Source organism: Astyanax mexicanus, chromosome 5, assembly GCF_023375975.1.
Source record: "Astyanax mexicanus isolate ESR-SI-001 chromosome 5, AstMex3_surface, whole genome shotgun sequence".
NCBI classification, from domain to species: domain Eukaryota; kingdom Metazoa; phylum Chordata; class Actinopteri; order Characiformes; family Acestrorhamphidae; genus Astyanax; species Astyanax mexicanus.
The window spans coordinates 49,229,533-49,245,862 of NC_064412.1; the positions used below are offsets into that span (position 1 = coordinate 49,229,533).

The 16,330-nt window shown below is 38.9% G+C and overlaps 1 protein-coding gene across 2 annotated transcripts in view; it reads left to right on the forward strand.

Annotated features, from left to right (window-relative positions):
* Positions 1–1,583: 1,583 nt before the first annotated feature.
* hdlbpa (high density lipoprotein binding protein a) overlaps positions 1,584–16,330 on the forward strand; it is a 30,665-nt gene continuing 15,918 nt past the window's right edge. Inside the window, exons 1-7 of one of the 2 annotated variants that reach the window (XM_049479081.1) lie at positions 1,584–1,673; positions 5,944–6,014; positions 9,001–9,115; positions 9,246–9,415; positions 10,816–11,031; positions 15,063–15,269; positions 15,676–15,891. In XM_049479081.1, coding sequence (XP_049335038.1) covers positions 9,040–9,115; positions 9,246–9,415; positions 10,816–11,031; positions 15,063–15,269; positions 15,676–15,891 — 885 coding nt within the window. In that variant the 5' untranslated portion in view covers positions 1,584–1,673; positions 5,944–6,014; positions 9,001–9,039. The remainder of the gene's footprint in view (positions 1,674–5,943; positions 6,015–9,000; positions 9,116–9,245; positions 9,416–10,815; positions 11,032–15,062; positions 15,270–15,675; positions 15,892–16,330) is intronic. The other variant, XM_007253654.4, reaches the window with a different exon arrangement.

Sequence of the window (16,330 nt, forward strand, 5' to 3'; positions counted from 1 at the left end):
GCTTTCTATAAGATTTTGAGAATTAGAAGCTCGTCATATCCTTTCAACTCCATCATTTCAAAGAACACAGTTCCACTGCTCTACAGCTCAATACTGGGGGCTTTACACCCCACTATAGCCCACACCTGGCATTAGACATAATGCCAATACATTCTTGTTTGTTGTGTCCTCATGCACATCTGTGTCAGCAATGGGTGCAACTTATGTAAATTAACTGAATGCATTAATTTGAAGGCGTTTCCAGAAAATATTTGGACCTACAGTGTAACTGTCTGTTTTATTCTTTATATAGCACTTTGCATTGAATTCGGCTTGAACTTGGGTTGTATTTACCACATTTAGCTTTGGATAAAGGCATATGCCAAATTAATAATCACACTACAAGTCCAAATGTTTGTGGACACCCCTTCTAATGAATTGCCAAAAGTATCTGCTCGTCTGCATTGTGTTTGATGTTGGAGCTGCTCGGCAAAGGAAATCTATTCCATAAAGTTCTCTACACTCTACTGTTCTTGCACTAATCTAAAGCTGCATGAAGTTTGAAGGTATCGAGTGATTGACCCTGCAGAATTTGGTGACCCCTGCAAACTATGCTATCTATCTAGCTATACATTCATCCATTTATCCAGCAGGCCATCATGCCATAAGGAATAGCTCCAAAAAGGGAACACATTTTTTTTTCAGACAAAGATGGCGTTATTCCCTGCACATAGATTTTATGGGGTAAGTAAGAAATTTTGGCAGTAAGAAATTTTCCAAGGACTTGTTTATGAAATTTAACTTAATGTTACTAAAATCGTTTGACCACCATTTTGATCAAAAACACGATTGGGAATACAATTCCAAATAAAACATAGCACAAAAACAAAGGGCATGCGTGTTTGGTAGGTTATTTCTTTGTCGTAGCAACGCTTTTTGCTGCTGTCTGCTTCAAGAATCCGCATGCTACGTTTGACTGATCTGCAAACGGTCTGTGCTATAGTGTAACTTTAAGCTGGTAACAGATGTATAAAACCAAGCACATAGGCATGCGGACTGCTTCTACAAACATTTGTGAAAGAATTAGTCTCTCTCAGGAGCTCAGTGAACTCCAGCGTGGTATCGTGATGGGATGCAGCACCTGTGCAACAAGTCCAGTCGTGAAATTTCTTCCTTGCTACTAAATATTCCACAGCCAACTGTCAGTGATATTATAACACAGTGGAAGCGACAGGGAATGACAGAAACTCTGTGCTCTGTCAGTGTAAAATAACAGAGCAGGGTCAGAGGATGCTGAGACGGACAGTACACAGATGTTGCCAATTTTTTCTACAGACCTCCAAACTTCATGTGGCCTTTAAATTTGCTCAAGACCAGTATAGCATAGAGAACTTCACGGAATGGGTTTCCATGGCCGAGCAGCTCCATCCATCACTGAACATAAAGCAGATGCACGGTTCTGACTTTTGGTAATATAGTGTAACTCTATTTTTAAACTTAAAAGATTTTTTACAAAAAAAAAAATAAAAAGATGATAAGCAATGAGTGTGTATGTGTGTGTGTGAGTAAACGTGACGTCGGCATGGGGGCGGGGCCGGAGTATATATATGAGGGGCAGCTGCTCCTGCCCCCCGCCAGTGGAGTTTGACTACCAGCTTCTGCACCACACAGGGCAGACAGGAATACTAACACAAGTAAGTGTCTAATATCTCCAGAGTCTTTTTATTTTACAGCTTTAGCCCTTATCTTTCAGACAGCGCTGAGCTTTTATTCCGTTTATTAGAGTTAAATGTTTAAAACGGCTCGTACAAAAGCGTGTAGCTCTGGCTGGGCTCCATGTCCGCTTCACCCTCCGGTCTGAGTGCCTACGTGGACTTTCTGTAGACTGTCAGCAGAACCGAACCCTCCCAGACCCCGGCTGTACAACCCGGCTCAACCTGGATCACACCGCCGGGGTCCTTTTTTAACAGATGGCGTTTAAATGAGAATAAAGGGCTGAAAGTTGTTGTTTAATCCAGGCTGGGAATAGCGAGCGAGGTCGCTAGCCGTGCGGCTAAAGCTGCTGCAGCTACGTGTCACCACCGCGCGTGCGCAAGGCAAAGTTTCGGCTGGAGTTAGCTAAGCTAAACGAGTTAGCTGGCTAGTTAGATTAGCAGGCTAGCGTGGCAGCCGTAAAAATCAAGTTTTGAATCCTGTTTAATATCGAAATTTCCTCAACATGGCGATATATCTGTCGTAGTTATTGTCCTCTATTGGGTTTAAAGTTCGTAAAGAGGAAAAACAGCCGTTGTTAAATCGCCCCAAGAGAGCAGAGTATAGAATACAGCCACAGATCGTCTAGAGAGGAGAGACTGCACACTTTTTTTTTATTACTCTAGAACGAGTTAGTCCAAAGTGACTGTCACTTAATTTATTTAGTTACTAATTGAAATGTTTAATAATAAATTACAATGTATTTTTTTTTTTCAACACAGAGCAGTATCAAATGTTTGGATACCACATAACTTTACACAATTCTAAAACTTTTATACTATAATAATTAGAAGCCTAGACTTTTAAATGAATTAATTTAAGTAAACATCAAATGTTGATCTGTCTACTTGTATCTTACATAGTTACGTGTGGAATAAATTTGCCAAGTAAATGTTACAGAAGTCAAATAAAACAATTATATCTTTTTTGTAAATTCCTTCCTATAGTTTGTCACTCCAAATCTTGACACCAGGATTATTCTAATAAGTAACTTACCTTTTAAAAAAAAAATAAAACTAAGAAGTAAGACTTGCTGTAACTAACTCTTAGAATTGGCTCACCAGCCAGGCACAGTGTTTTATCCTAGCAGTAATGCTAGCGTCTCTGTTTCTATGCTGTAGAAAAAATGTTTAATATTAAATCAAGATCGCTTTGCATTTTTTAAAATCAAAATTACTTCTTTATTCCTTCTAAAATTAGAGTTAAATTCTGGATAAATAATCGTCTTTATTCTAAACTTGAGTTTTAGCCGTTGAGCTCCCTTCGCCCTATTCATTAAGGACTTCCTCGCGGGCTCCCTCTAGCAAATTGCAGTCAAGGGCCAACAAGAAGTGGCCAGTCTCGTCATCATAAACCATCTCTAGCAAAGCTAACGCTAAATGTCGTGGCTAGCTAGTTAGCATTAGCATGTGAGTAGTTGACGTAGCACTTGGATCCAGCCAGTCAGTCAGTCGTCCGTGGGGGAAGTTTTGGATTTAGGCCGGTTTTTAAACAATAGAGGCTCTTTTTAACGTTCGTGAACGAATCGTTAAAAAGATGAAAACATCATCATTTAGTCAAATAAAGACAGTTTAATGTTGTAAACGTTTCTGCCGGTTAAATTTAATCTCAAATGTTGCTCTCTCTCCCAGTCCTGCGCAGTCTACTGAGCCGGTGTTCTGCCGAGTTGTGCTACCCTGTCAAACCGAGCTACTGTAGCTTTTAAAGCAACATAATACAAAGAAGCTCCATATTCGAGCGTACTCTTGGCAGGAGGATAGCATTTCGTTTGCAAAACTAGATAGCCTAAATCACTGTATCAGGGTGGAGTTAATAAGAACAGATTCTAAACTGTGATTATAACTAATATTAAAACTATTTCAATTGTTTATTGTAAGTTTTATTTTTATGATTCGTTGGCATTTGCGCTTTTGTAAAACTCACGCACATAATGTCCATGAGCTCAGGTTGTTTAACGCGCACAAGAAAAACGGAATTGGCATTAAAAAAAAAAAACACATGAAAACACAGAAATATTTGGGTTGACGCATGCGCAGTGCCGGTGAGATGCAAATATCGATGGGTAGCACAACTCGACAAACCACCCCCGGCCACGTTAGCTGAGGGAAGGCCACCTCATCATCTTACTGAGCTCTAACACACATTACAGTACAGCCTGAGAGAGTGAGCGGATTTATTCAGTATTATTTGGGTGTTTTGTCTTATTTGTGAGTCACCTTTTTATACTTTTTAAATAATAAAATGCATTTTAACTTTTTAACTACATTTTTACCAGTAGATGGGAAGGTCAGAAAATGTATCTGTAAATATTTTTGCCTATGTATAATAGGGCTATTAAATCTTGATGTATTACAATTGTGATTCAGTAATACTGGCAGTAAGTGCTTGGCAATGTGGCCACTAATGTCAGTCAGTATGTTATAATTGTGATATGGATATGATCACTAAAAGCCACCTTCTTTGAGAGAAAGTAATTAAACACAGAGCTGGGCGATACAGCAAAATATTAAATCACAGTATTTAAACGCTCATAAGTACTTTATCCTACACAGTTTGTGTTTTAACTCGCAAACGAAATGCAAATGGCAGATTCTTAAAAACCCCTAGAGAAATACTTTAAGTTGCTGATTTTTTACATTTTTTAAATACCTCAGTGTCACTGCTGGTCTAATAGTCCAACAACGTCCTGTAGGCAATGATGAAGGATTATAAAAACTGTGCAGCAACAGATTCAGATTTTCTGTCTGACTTTATCTATCTAAGGTGGAGCAGCTGTAGGTAGAAGTGTGTTATAAGACCTATCTGGAGGGGATTAGGTTGTCAGGGGGTCCTGGGGTAATAATTTTGTCTTTTATAGGTGGGGTACTCTGTGATTTTATTCTTGTCTGAAACAACCATGTATGTTTTTCTCATACGTCCTCTAAGAAAAGTTTTTGCTAAACTCAAGTGGAAATGGAGGAGCTACTGAACGTGATGTCATGTGAAAAATGTGTGCGAAAACAAAAAAAAAAACAAAACAAAAAAAACTCAATGGTCCTCCTGATTTTTTCAATTGCAGTCTGGATGCAAGATTTTTATCACTGAAAAGAAGTGTGAAATATTTTACAGATGCACCCCTAAGAAATTAATCCTGTCCAGATAGGGAGGACCGTGAATTATTAATCAGTGTTTAAAAACTCCAGCAGCACTGCTCTATCTGATCTACTCACTGTACCACCGCAGCATACACTAACCTATTGAAAACAAGTTGAAAGGAGGATAATAAAGTTAGCAGAGAAACATACAGGACTGCAGTCTGTAATTCTGTGTTTAATTACAAGGTGTTCCCATGTGATTAGTGTCTCTGATTAAAGGCACAACGAGTGCAGAATCAGGGTACACTGAGTTTATCTTGTTCCTGACTTTGAGTGGGTTCTTGGCATAATCTATTTAAATGACGACAGGATTATCAGAGCAGTTGTTATAGTAAAAAACTCAGTCTGTGCTGCCCGCTAAGGTCTTTATCTGTTGTTGCCTAAGCTGTTTAAGCCTAAGATAAATATGATCACATCAGGGTGATGATTAACGAACCTGGGTAATTTAGCTGATCACATGATTACCTGTCCAGGACTTTCAACTCAACACTTTTCTTAATTGGGAATACTGGTTTTGTCTGTGGGGCGAAAATGTGAAGCAATATGAAGGAAAAAGTGGAATACTGTAAAGCCCTGTCTACACGTATCCTGAAATTGTTCAAAATAACAAAAACCAACTCCAGCACACTCCAAGTTGGAGATTAGTGAAGACTATTCAGAGTAACCTGATCTTCATGAAAACACTGACATCACAAAGTATGCATGTGTCTGGCTGCAACTCAAATGCTTCTTTTCTAGTGAACTTCACAAGTCATAAACCTACAGTGCTTGTACTAGGGGCAAAATATCTATTGTGGTATATCGTATGATTTTCTTGTGCGATAAATTATCATAAAGTGCCGTTGTATCACAAGAACTGACAGATACATGTATCACAATATAAGGGCTACTATTTAACATAGTAAGGTTTTAAACACAGCATTTAATGAACCACTTCTGACACCAATCTTCATATAAACTAATAATGAAGAATCAATGCTGTTCTCATACAGTATGATATATTTTCTTACACCTCTCTCTGTGTAGGGATACCATGCTCATGTAATTGCTAATATGTTACTTTAATTTTACTTTTCAGGCAAAAGCTGGCAGGCTGACAGAACGGGCAGCTTTACAGGACGGATTATCTGGTAACTGACCATTTAGCTGGTAAGTTTATGGTGCTATACAGTTTTACAGTTTAATTTCATTATTTTGTTATCACTATCTAACTATTTGTGATCAATTTTTATTGCATCTTGGTCAAATTCTGTGAAGTTATAATTTATTAATATTTGAAAATTGCGTTTCTAAAACATGGAATCACTCATGAACACACAAATGTTTTCTGGTGAATTTCTCTGCCAGTTTGAATTCAGTCATTCACCATCCTTTTTGAAAAAATTGAAGTTGAATCAAACATGGTGGGATTCAAAGTAGTAACCATGTAGGTGAGACAACCTGTTTCCCCCTTTCCCCCCTTAGCTTGTGTCTAACTTTGGGGCACTGTCTGCCAAACATTTACATTTTACTCTGGCGTTTCCTTGCTTTTGAGACACAAATTGGTTGGTTTGAATAACTAAGGGTTCTTTCACACCTAGCTTGTGCCAAGAACTATGCCCCAAAGTTTGATATTAAGATGGTTTACACATTTAAACTAATTACAGAAAGTTTAGATTACAGTAAGAATAGAAATGTTTCTAAACCACTGCTATTCCTACAATGGCTCACACATGAAAATTAAAGCAGTTTGAAATTCCAATTAATTAGTCAATATTTATGTTTGATCATTTAACTTTTTCAGTAACCCAGCAGACACCAACAAATCACAATGTGTTTGCCTACCTAGTACAGTGCTATTTTAGTCATTCATTTACCTCAGGAGATCTAGTCATAACTCCATTAAAATTGGTTTTCAGATACCAGATATTCTGTACATACAGTGTAATTGCATTGCTTTACCATTTGATTTAAACATTATACAAATGCATTAATTTAAGTATGCACCAAAAGTGCATCTGCTGCTGAACAAATCCTAACGTTGCAGTATGATTTTAATTGAACTAGTTGTTTAGTAAAAATTATTCAGACGTTTCACTTATTTTAGGGATACATAATATCGGAATTATATGTGTCTTACAATATTTTCATTATTTTTATTATTAGAGTAAACAATTCTTGCTGATTAATTTATACACTGCAATTGGCCGACACTGGTGGGGCTTCTTTAAAAATGTGAATTTAAGTTCATTTTTATTAAATCTACTAGGCTCTTCATTTTTAAAAAATGTATTTAAAGCTGTGAATAGTCTATGTAACCAGTTACCTTAAGTGCGAAACAAAAAATGTAAAACCTAATTTTTCAGGAAAAACCTTTCATTTGAATGTTTGCAAACAGTTGGTTGATAGTTCAAATGTAAGGCATATAAATGATGCATTTGTTTCATTTGTTTTCAAGTTATACGCAGGGTGTGTAGCCTTTAAGATTTGTCAGCATCAGCAGATATATGTACATGTAATATCTGCTTCTGCCCAGAGTTTATTTGGGATAAAAAAAAAGATATTTTGTATGTTTGTACTAAAATTAAAAAAAAAAAAAAGTTTTTATTGTTTCTGGGACCAAACAATAGCAATCACAGTAACTGGCCTACTTTTTACGTTTAGTTAAACCTTTTAGTGGTTTATTTAATTATTTTATGTACTGCTCCATGTTGAGTTCAGTGAGTGAATTGTGTAAAGGGCCTGATCTGGCTTTAGGGGCTAAATGGGTGAGTGTTCACAGTACACAGTAATGCACAGTAATACACACAGTGCTGCGCCTGTGGGTCGGAGTGTTTGGGAGGCCTGCAGAGGAAGAGGCCCAGCGAGGGCGTCTATAAAAGACGCCCTCGCGGCCTGTTCCCCTCCCGCTCCTCCTGTTCCTCCTAGAGATCTGCACTCCAGCCTGCCTCAGAACTAACCCACTCAAGTATTTGCTATGCAAACACCCTACTCCAGCAGTGCACTCGTTCCACAAGTTTGGGCTCTGGATTCTGCTGTACTGTAGAGGAGAGGGAATATGTACAGGCTGGCCGGGGTTGAGTCATTGTTTTAGGTACGACAGTAACCGTTTGCAGGCCGATCCGGGCCGGTGTGCCAGCAGAACCGTCTGTTTCCCATTACACAGCCCCGCTGTGTGTAGCTGCCGGCCGCGTTGACGTATGAAGTTGTGAGATGTTTGTTTAAACGTGGTGGGGAGGTGGAGTAGAGCTGCTGTGAATGTTCCCTCACTGCAGCTCCACCTACATACACTGCAGCAAATAAGGGCTATGGGGGAAATCCTCTTAACTCCAGAGCTCATTCAGCTAGCCCTGGGCTTAGAATTAGCCCTACGCTGAGGTGACAGACGGACAGCTTTGTCCTTCATGTCAGGGTGACTTCGTCCTCATTCGTACTCACTTTTTTTTTTTTTTTTTTTTTTCCCTCGAAGCCTGGGCTTCACCGTTTTGTTCTGTAAATATTACATTTTTTACATGTGAGCACTTGAGTTCTTTTAATATATTCATAATTTTTAATTAGGCCTTTTATATTATTTTTAGGATGATGTATAGTTACAGAAATCATAAAATAAAAAACTGCTACTGAATATATATTTTTAAACCTAAAAAAAATAATTTTTAATTTCAAGACAATTTTAGTTGGAGCTTTACCTCAGCAGTGCAGTTTTAGTCACATGCATGGCTGACTAGCTGTTACAGCTGTGCTAATATAGTCATAAATATTTATCACTAGTGCTGATCTGATCATAAATTTATCTCCATAGTGCTATTGTAATCATACCTTTAACTCAGCAGGCTACTCAAGGCATGAGAGTGAAATTTACACAGCTGTCATTACACAGCTGTCATTCAGCTGGAAAACGGACAGTTTGTGAACAACTCTATTGCTAGTCCGCCATGGTTTATTGCAGCACTCTATACCAGGGTTGCCAGATTGTAGCCAGAGTGTTTTAAACATGTGTGCCTGCCATTGCCGCTGGAACAATATTCTGGGGAAACAATGTATGTTAAAACATGTACAAAAAATGTATTCAAAATCATTTTACCATACTGATTTTGTCAAGCTCTGTAACAATGCAGGTAATGTAGCAGTAATCTGATCTCTTCCTCTGTTGCAGTGGCACACTCGGACTCCGTGTAAGCGTGGGATTTCGACCATGAGCTCAGTCGCTGTACTTACGCAAGAAAGCTTTAACGAGCACCGCAGTGGCCTTCTGCCAGAGCAGGTTGGAGGTGAGTAACAGGACGGACCTGTATAAGCCAGTGTGCAGCAAATGAAGCCCCAACCATGTCCCAAAATCTGACCCCTTTATTTTATTTATTTACTCACAGTATTAAATGAAATTTAAATGTCTTTTCACAGCAGCTGCTGTGGCAGGGTCCACCGATGCAGTAGATGAGGAAAACCTCCCCACCTACAAGGATGCCTTCCCCCCTCTGCCTGAGAAGGCCGTCACCCCTGAGGGGCCCCAGGAGACGGGAAATGCCTGGACCTCAAAAATCAAGCCACTTAAATCCTCAATCATCACCCAGGTATGGATGAGACTGCAGTTTTTGACTTGACACTGTTACAACTCCAGAGTGGTTGGTCTGATTACTGTGTTTTTGCACTGTAAGGGGCACTTAAAATCCTTTAGTTTTCCCTAAAATAGTCAGTGCTATTAGTTTGTTCTCTAGCACCTACACTTGAGACTTGAGCAGTATTAGCATTAGCTGCTAAATGTGCTAATGCTAGCTCTTTTGACGTTCAGAGGTGAGTATTATCAGCGTGTAGCCTGCTCCTAACCCGACTAGCGCTGCTGGAGCAACATTAGCATTACCCGCTAACTGCGCTAAGTGCTAGTTGGCCCTTTTGCCTTTGAGTTGTGTATATTTGTAAATTACTTTGTTAAAACAAGGTACATTTGGATGATCCGCTAGCCAATATCGCCATGGTTTACAGGAATACTCAGGGTTCCTCAGTGTAGCGCTGTCTGGCTAGCCTTAGTGGAAATCTGGAAATCTAAGCTTACTGTAGATCACCCACGCCATCATGGACGCCTTGTTGCTGTTCCCATTTATTTAATGAAAATGAAGCCAAAATTTTCCACCATGTTGGCGATCCTGAAACCCGAGTCTGTGCAGTAGAGACCAGAGGAGGGAGAAAGACTGTGGCGAGACAGCCTACTCATTTAAATAACCCCGCCCCTGAGGACTGCCTCCACAGAGCTATACAGAGTCTATGGTCCCGCCCATACAGTCATTGGTCCCACCCCGGCTAGGTGTAACCCAGCCCTTTTACAATAACCACACCTTTTTGAATAGAGCTGAATAATATTCAAAAAATTAATTCTGTGAGGACATGAAAATTAGACAATATAAGCAGAGGTTACACTAGCTGTTGCATTTAAATAAAAGAGGTAGAATTACATTATATTGGGTGAAAAACGTGATTGAAAGTTGTCTGTTTTGCCTTTGAAACATATGGGGATGGGTGGGGTTACACAGCTTTCTGGAACCGAACAGAAGGGGGCAACCGACTTGTGGAGGCTTCACCTTGAGAGACAGCGCTCTGTCCAGCTATACAGTCTATGGTGTAGATTAACATCCAGTCCTCGTTTGACTTGCGCATTATAGTCTGGTGTGCCTTGTGTATGAAAATGGACCAAAAAATAGACGCTTATTGATGGTGTGCCTTACAATCCGGTGCACCTTATAGTGCAAAAAATATGGTGTATAATGTAGGGTTTTATACTATACACTTAAGTTCTTTAAATATTATCCTACTTTTTAACTAGACCTTTTACAATATTTTTTAGGATGTATATTTACAGAAAAAATAAAAGAGAAAGCAATCATAAAATATATAAGCGCTTTTTTTTGTGTAAGCCATATTGTTTTTGTAAATGGCACGTTTGCCACATCTAGACATTACGTCACTGTTCTTCTACCAGGTTTTCCATGTGCCTCTGGAGGAGCGCAAGTACAAGGACATGAACCAGTTTGGAGAAGGAGATCAGGCGAAGGTCTGTGTTGACATCATGCACAAGACTGGAGCCCACCTGGAACTCTCCATGGCTAAGGACCAGGGCCTTTCCATCATGGTGTCTGGGAAACTGGACGCTGTGATGAAGGCTCGTAAGGAGATTGTGTCCCGACTGCAGACTCAGGTTGGTAGTGCTTTAGGGTGTAGGTGTTCACACTTGTTTTAAATAAATTAGTCTGCACCCAGGACTTATTCTGGGCTCAGATGTGGAGGGGCTTAAACTGGGGATTGATTGCGCAATCCCTTGCATCACTTTTCTGTGTGTAGGATCACTAACGCTTAGTTTTTTCCAATCATTCTTTGTTTAGAACTTCAAGGATGCTTGTTAATGTCGGGTTTGAATGGGGCCTTAAACAGGATTTAAAACCCTGTGTGTAATCTGTAGTGCCACACCTGATCATATCTGATCAAATTATCAGTCACTGATACAGATGCATAGCAGATAGATTTTTTTTTATTTTTATCTCCCAACCCTGTCTGACATAGACTTACTCTAAACCAATCAAAATATCTGTGGATAGCTTTGTTTGGGTGATATATTGTCCCAAAAATTACAAATATAATTTTAAAATGTTATGACACTGATATGGTGGTGTAATAGCAAGATAATGTAATACGTCACTCATTGTTAGTGGTGTGCCATATCATGCTGTATGCAATTATATCGTATAAGTATTGGTACAATAAAAAAAACAATCCGTATTGTGACCTGCAAAATAGATTGCTTTCAAAAATATGTTTTGCAATTTATTGAATTTAACTCAAAATTGTATGCAATATCTGGGTGTTGGTATGTGTTCTATTTTTTATACTCTGTTTTAACAGTTACAAAATATTGCAGTAGAATTTATTTATCTTTTTTTTTTTTTTTTTTTTTTTTTGAATTTTTTTGACATATTTCAAAAAAATATACCAATTAATATTGTATTTTTTTTTTAGGCCCAAGTTAGGACGTTATTTTATATATACCGTATTTTTCGGACTATAAGGCGCACCGTATTATAAGGCGCACGATGAGTGAACGGTCTATTTTTAGTGTTAGTCCATACACAAGGCGCACTGGATTATAAGGCGCACTAAATGAAACTTTATTTATATCAGTAACAATAACTCTGAGCAATAAATCCTTCACAATATCTGTGAAAAATAACTGTACAATCTCAGAACAATAAATCCTTCACAATAGCTGTGAAAAATAAATCCTTCACAATATCTGTGAACAAAAACTCCACAACAACTGAACGATAACTCTCTAATAGTAACTCGCAGCAGTCTCTCAACACAATGAAAACAATGCACTCACTTTTTCAGTTCATTCCTCTTCCACAAATCCATCAAATTCTTCATCTTCAGTGTCTGAGTTAAACAGTTCAGCGATTACAGCATCAAGCATCTCCGGATTCCTCTCGTCATTATCAGAGTCAGTCTCGTTGCTGTTACTCAGCTGTTCATTTCCCGAGCTACTGCTGTTGCCTTGAGACGAATAGAGACTGTAGAAACGCTTCGTCCCTCTGCTCTCTGCTCAATAACCCACTGTTCAATGTTGTCCTCTAACTTTGGCCATCTCGCTTTGTTCCCTCGGAAACTCTGTTTGGTCTTCCTTACTTGGCGCAGGTCATTTTCTTGCTTCCTCCACTTCCGTACCATTGATTCATTAATGTTGAATTCTCTCGCAGCTGCTCTATTCCCATGTTCTACTGCGTGACTGATAGCCTTGAGCTTAAAATCCGCATCGTAAGCATGTCTCTTAACTGGAGCCATTTCACGGTCCTTACACACACACCTATGTTGAAGCACAGTTAGTATTACTCCGCTACGCTCCTGACAACGGTAGCCGTAGCGCTCCGACAGACCATAATATTACTATGTTGAAGCACAGCAAGTACCGTATTACTCCGCGACGCTCCTGACAACGGTAGCCGCAACGCTCCGACAGACCATAATATTATGTTGAAGCACAGCAAGTAGTATTACTCCGCGACGCTCCTGACAACGGTAGCCGTAACGCTCCGACAGACCATAATATTATGTTGAAGCACAGCAAGTACGTATTACTCCGCGAGGCTCCTGACTATAATAGCGTGTTGTGCCGAATTCGGTGAATAAAACGGTTTTAAAACAGAGATAAAGATTGGATAAGTTTCATTTCTGGATGAAGTGATTTCCAGCGCTGTTTGGATATATCTGTGGATTACAGGAGACTGGATTGATGGATTCTCTTTAGTCTGGACGCGTTTTGAAGGTAGGACCTGTGGCTGAGCGCGGGTGTGTGTTCGGGGGGTGGCGGCAGTGACCGGAGGTTACCCCAGGACAAAAGGAGAGCCTTTTATTACTGGAAACATGCGCTCTGACGCAGCTCTAATTCATGAAACATACATCGTACAGTAAAAGCACAGTTCTGGAATCCGGAGAGCCAGACGGTTCGAATGGTGTATGACATGACCGCATTCGATGAAATATGGACGAACGATAAACGCAAATATGAGAGTTATGAATTATTAAAATCATAACCAAGGCATATTTCGCCCTAAATGTTTATTTTCTGAAAGGATATTCCGCTAAATAGGCTAAATAGCTCAAAAGCAGAGATTCTAAGCTTTAAAATGGTATATTGGATGTCTATATTGAACCTGTAACTGTTCATAACTATTCAGAAACACAGCCAGTTATGAAATATTAAATATTTCTGGCCCGCCGGTGGGCCAGCGTGTGTTAAGAGGTTAACTTTACTTAGAAGTGGGCGCTAAAAAGAAACAGTTTGTGCTATTACCCCAGAACGGGTGGAAAGGAAAGTTTACCGGCACCTTGTTCTGGCCACGGAGCTACAGTGGAAACTAGCTACCCTGAACCACAGCCGAGAGGCAGTACGGCAGTCAAAGGTAACCGCGCGCTAGCCCAAGAGGGGGATCTTTTTCTGGCGTGGGTGAGGAATTCTGCACAACAGAGCGCCGTGTACCACATAAAATCGAGGTCAGTAAACACAAGCAAAATCCATACACAAGGCGCACTGCATTATAAGGCGCAATGACGATTTTTGGGAAAAAATAAGTATTTTAAGTGCGCCTTATAGCCCGAAAAATACGGTATATATAAAAATACAGCTGCTGTTCAGCAAAAAATGACTGAGGATTATGTCAGTGGTGTACAGTAAATTGATAATTATCATGACCACCCTTCAGTTCGACTGAGTTTTACTTCTGTCTATGTATTTGTCGTTTATAAAGAAACAGATTTCTTTTAATAAACAGTGAAGGGCTTTTAAAAGCTGTGTTGAGAAGAGTTGCAGTCGTTGACACTGCTGTTGTATGATGTGTAGGTGAGGTTGACACATGGCCGCTTGGGATTTGCACTCTGAGCAAAATACCAAGAGTGAATAAAATGATATATAAAGTGAATTCAAATTGAATATTTTTCTATAGAGAGAAAATGTTCTTTTCATTAAGAAACACTGCCCATAACCTGACCTTCAGCTGGGCTTTTCAGCGAATAATTGGTAGACATTGGCTCTGAGCCAACGGTGATTACGTCGGTCACTTGCTGCACAAAAACCTGTTGAGCAAATTTGTTCTGTAAGACGTCAAGCTGACCATGATACTCCAATAAAGCGTTTTATGCTGGGTTTTAGGCTGAAGGCTTTTCACATCTTGAAAAACAATAGTAGAAACGAGGGCACTTGTTTTTATTTTAGATGAACTATTTCACAAGCACAGTTGACATGTCCCTGCAATAGGCACTTGGCCACTTTTAGTGGCTTTTTTAGTTCCTTTTTAAAAGCACATGTATCATATGACTACAAGATTGCTGACAAATAATTAAACCTATCTACTCTGCACTTTTTTGCATTTGTAGAATTGGTATATTTAACTGATTTATATAATATTTCATTTTTTTATTGCTGTATATTTAATATCTATTTAGTGCTGTATATTTATTTTAGCTTGATGTTGAGTTATTACCTAAGCGTCACCACCAGCATTCCAGTGATTCACTAATGTGCAATTGACACACTAAAACATATAAAACCTCTGCTTTCTTATTTTAAATAAACATGAGACATGTTTTACACAGATTATGGCATATAAATGCTCCTCTTGCCACATCGTCTTTGTTTCTAATTTTTTTTTTTTTTAAATGTTTTTATTGCTGTTTTTTCAGGCTTCAGCTACTGTGGCCATCCCCAAGGAACATCATCGCTTTGTCATCGGCAAAAACGGGGAGAAGCTGCAGGAGCTCGAGCTCAAGACTGCCACCAAGATCCAGATCCCAAGACCCGAAGACTCCAGCAATCACATCAAGATCTCTGGAACTAAGGAGGGCCTGGAGAAGGCCAAGCACGAAATCCTGCTTATCTCTGCTGAGCAGGTACACAACTCAGGCTTTTAATACATGGCCAAATCAGATAAAGATAAATGGCCACAACTGAATCTTACAGCATGTATAAGATATACAACCTTTTAACTAATTTCTGTGTCCCTCATAGCACCACAGACTTACTGCTGACTTAGATTAACCATTAGTTAATAATGCTTAAAGGTTATAGATTATCTCCTTGGACACTAGGTTTATTAATTCTAATGTATAAAATTTTAGTACATTTATTTTGTAACATTTTAGGTTCTATTTTAAGCTTAAATTCAGGGTTCAGCTATCATATGTTGATTTTTCTTCAGTTATTTATTTTGTGTTTTAGATGATGCACAACATTTTTGGGTTTTATTATACTTGTATTATGTTTCACGTTTGTGAGATAATGGGTTTTTAATTGCAGGATAAGCGTGCAGTGGAGAGAGTGAACATCGATAAAGTGTACCACCCGTTTATTACTGGAGCTTACAACAAGCTGGTGGGGGAGATGATGCAGGAGACGGGAGCCCGCATCAACGTCCCGCCGCCCAGTATTAACAAAACCGAGATCGTAATCACTGGGGAGAAAGAGCAGGTTGCCCTGGCCGTTACCTTAATCAAAAAGGTTTATGAAGAGAAGGTGAGCAGCAGGATCTTTGTCTTGGACTGTTATTTACTAAGATGTATTTAATTTATTTAAAGTTTATATCTGAATCTCCTAAGTCATCTACAGTCTACTGAAATAGTATTGTATTTGTGTTTGCTCAGTCTGCCGTTAAATAAACTAAGTGAAACCTGCAGCATTATTTATGGGAGGTGCAATTGTTAAGTAATGACCGTACCTGCTTTTAGTTTTTCTGGTGTACAAACTGTTCCTTTTGATTGCTGTACTGTAAATGCTGTTAACATTGGTGTTCTGTTGTTTTTAAAATTTCTTAGTTTTGTTTCAGTGGTTTTAAACTCTTAAAGTAATTCTGCAAATAAATTACCTTCTATTTTTTAATAGGGAGTGCTAAATGCACCATTTTTTTATTAATTAAAATTAGAAGTTCTTTTGCAAAACATCATTATCGTATCAT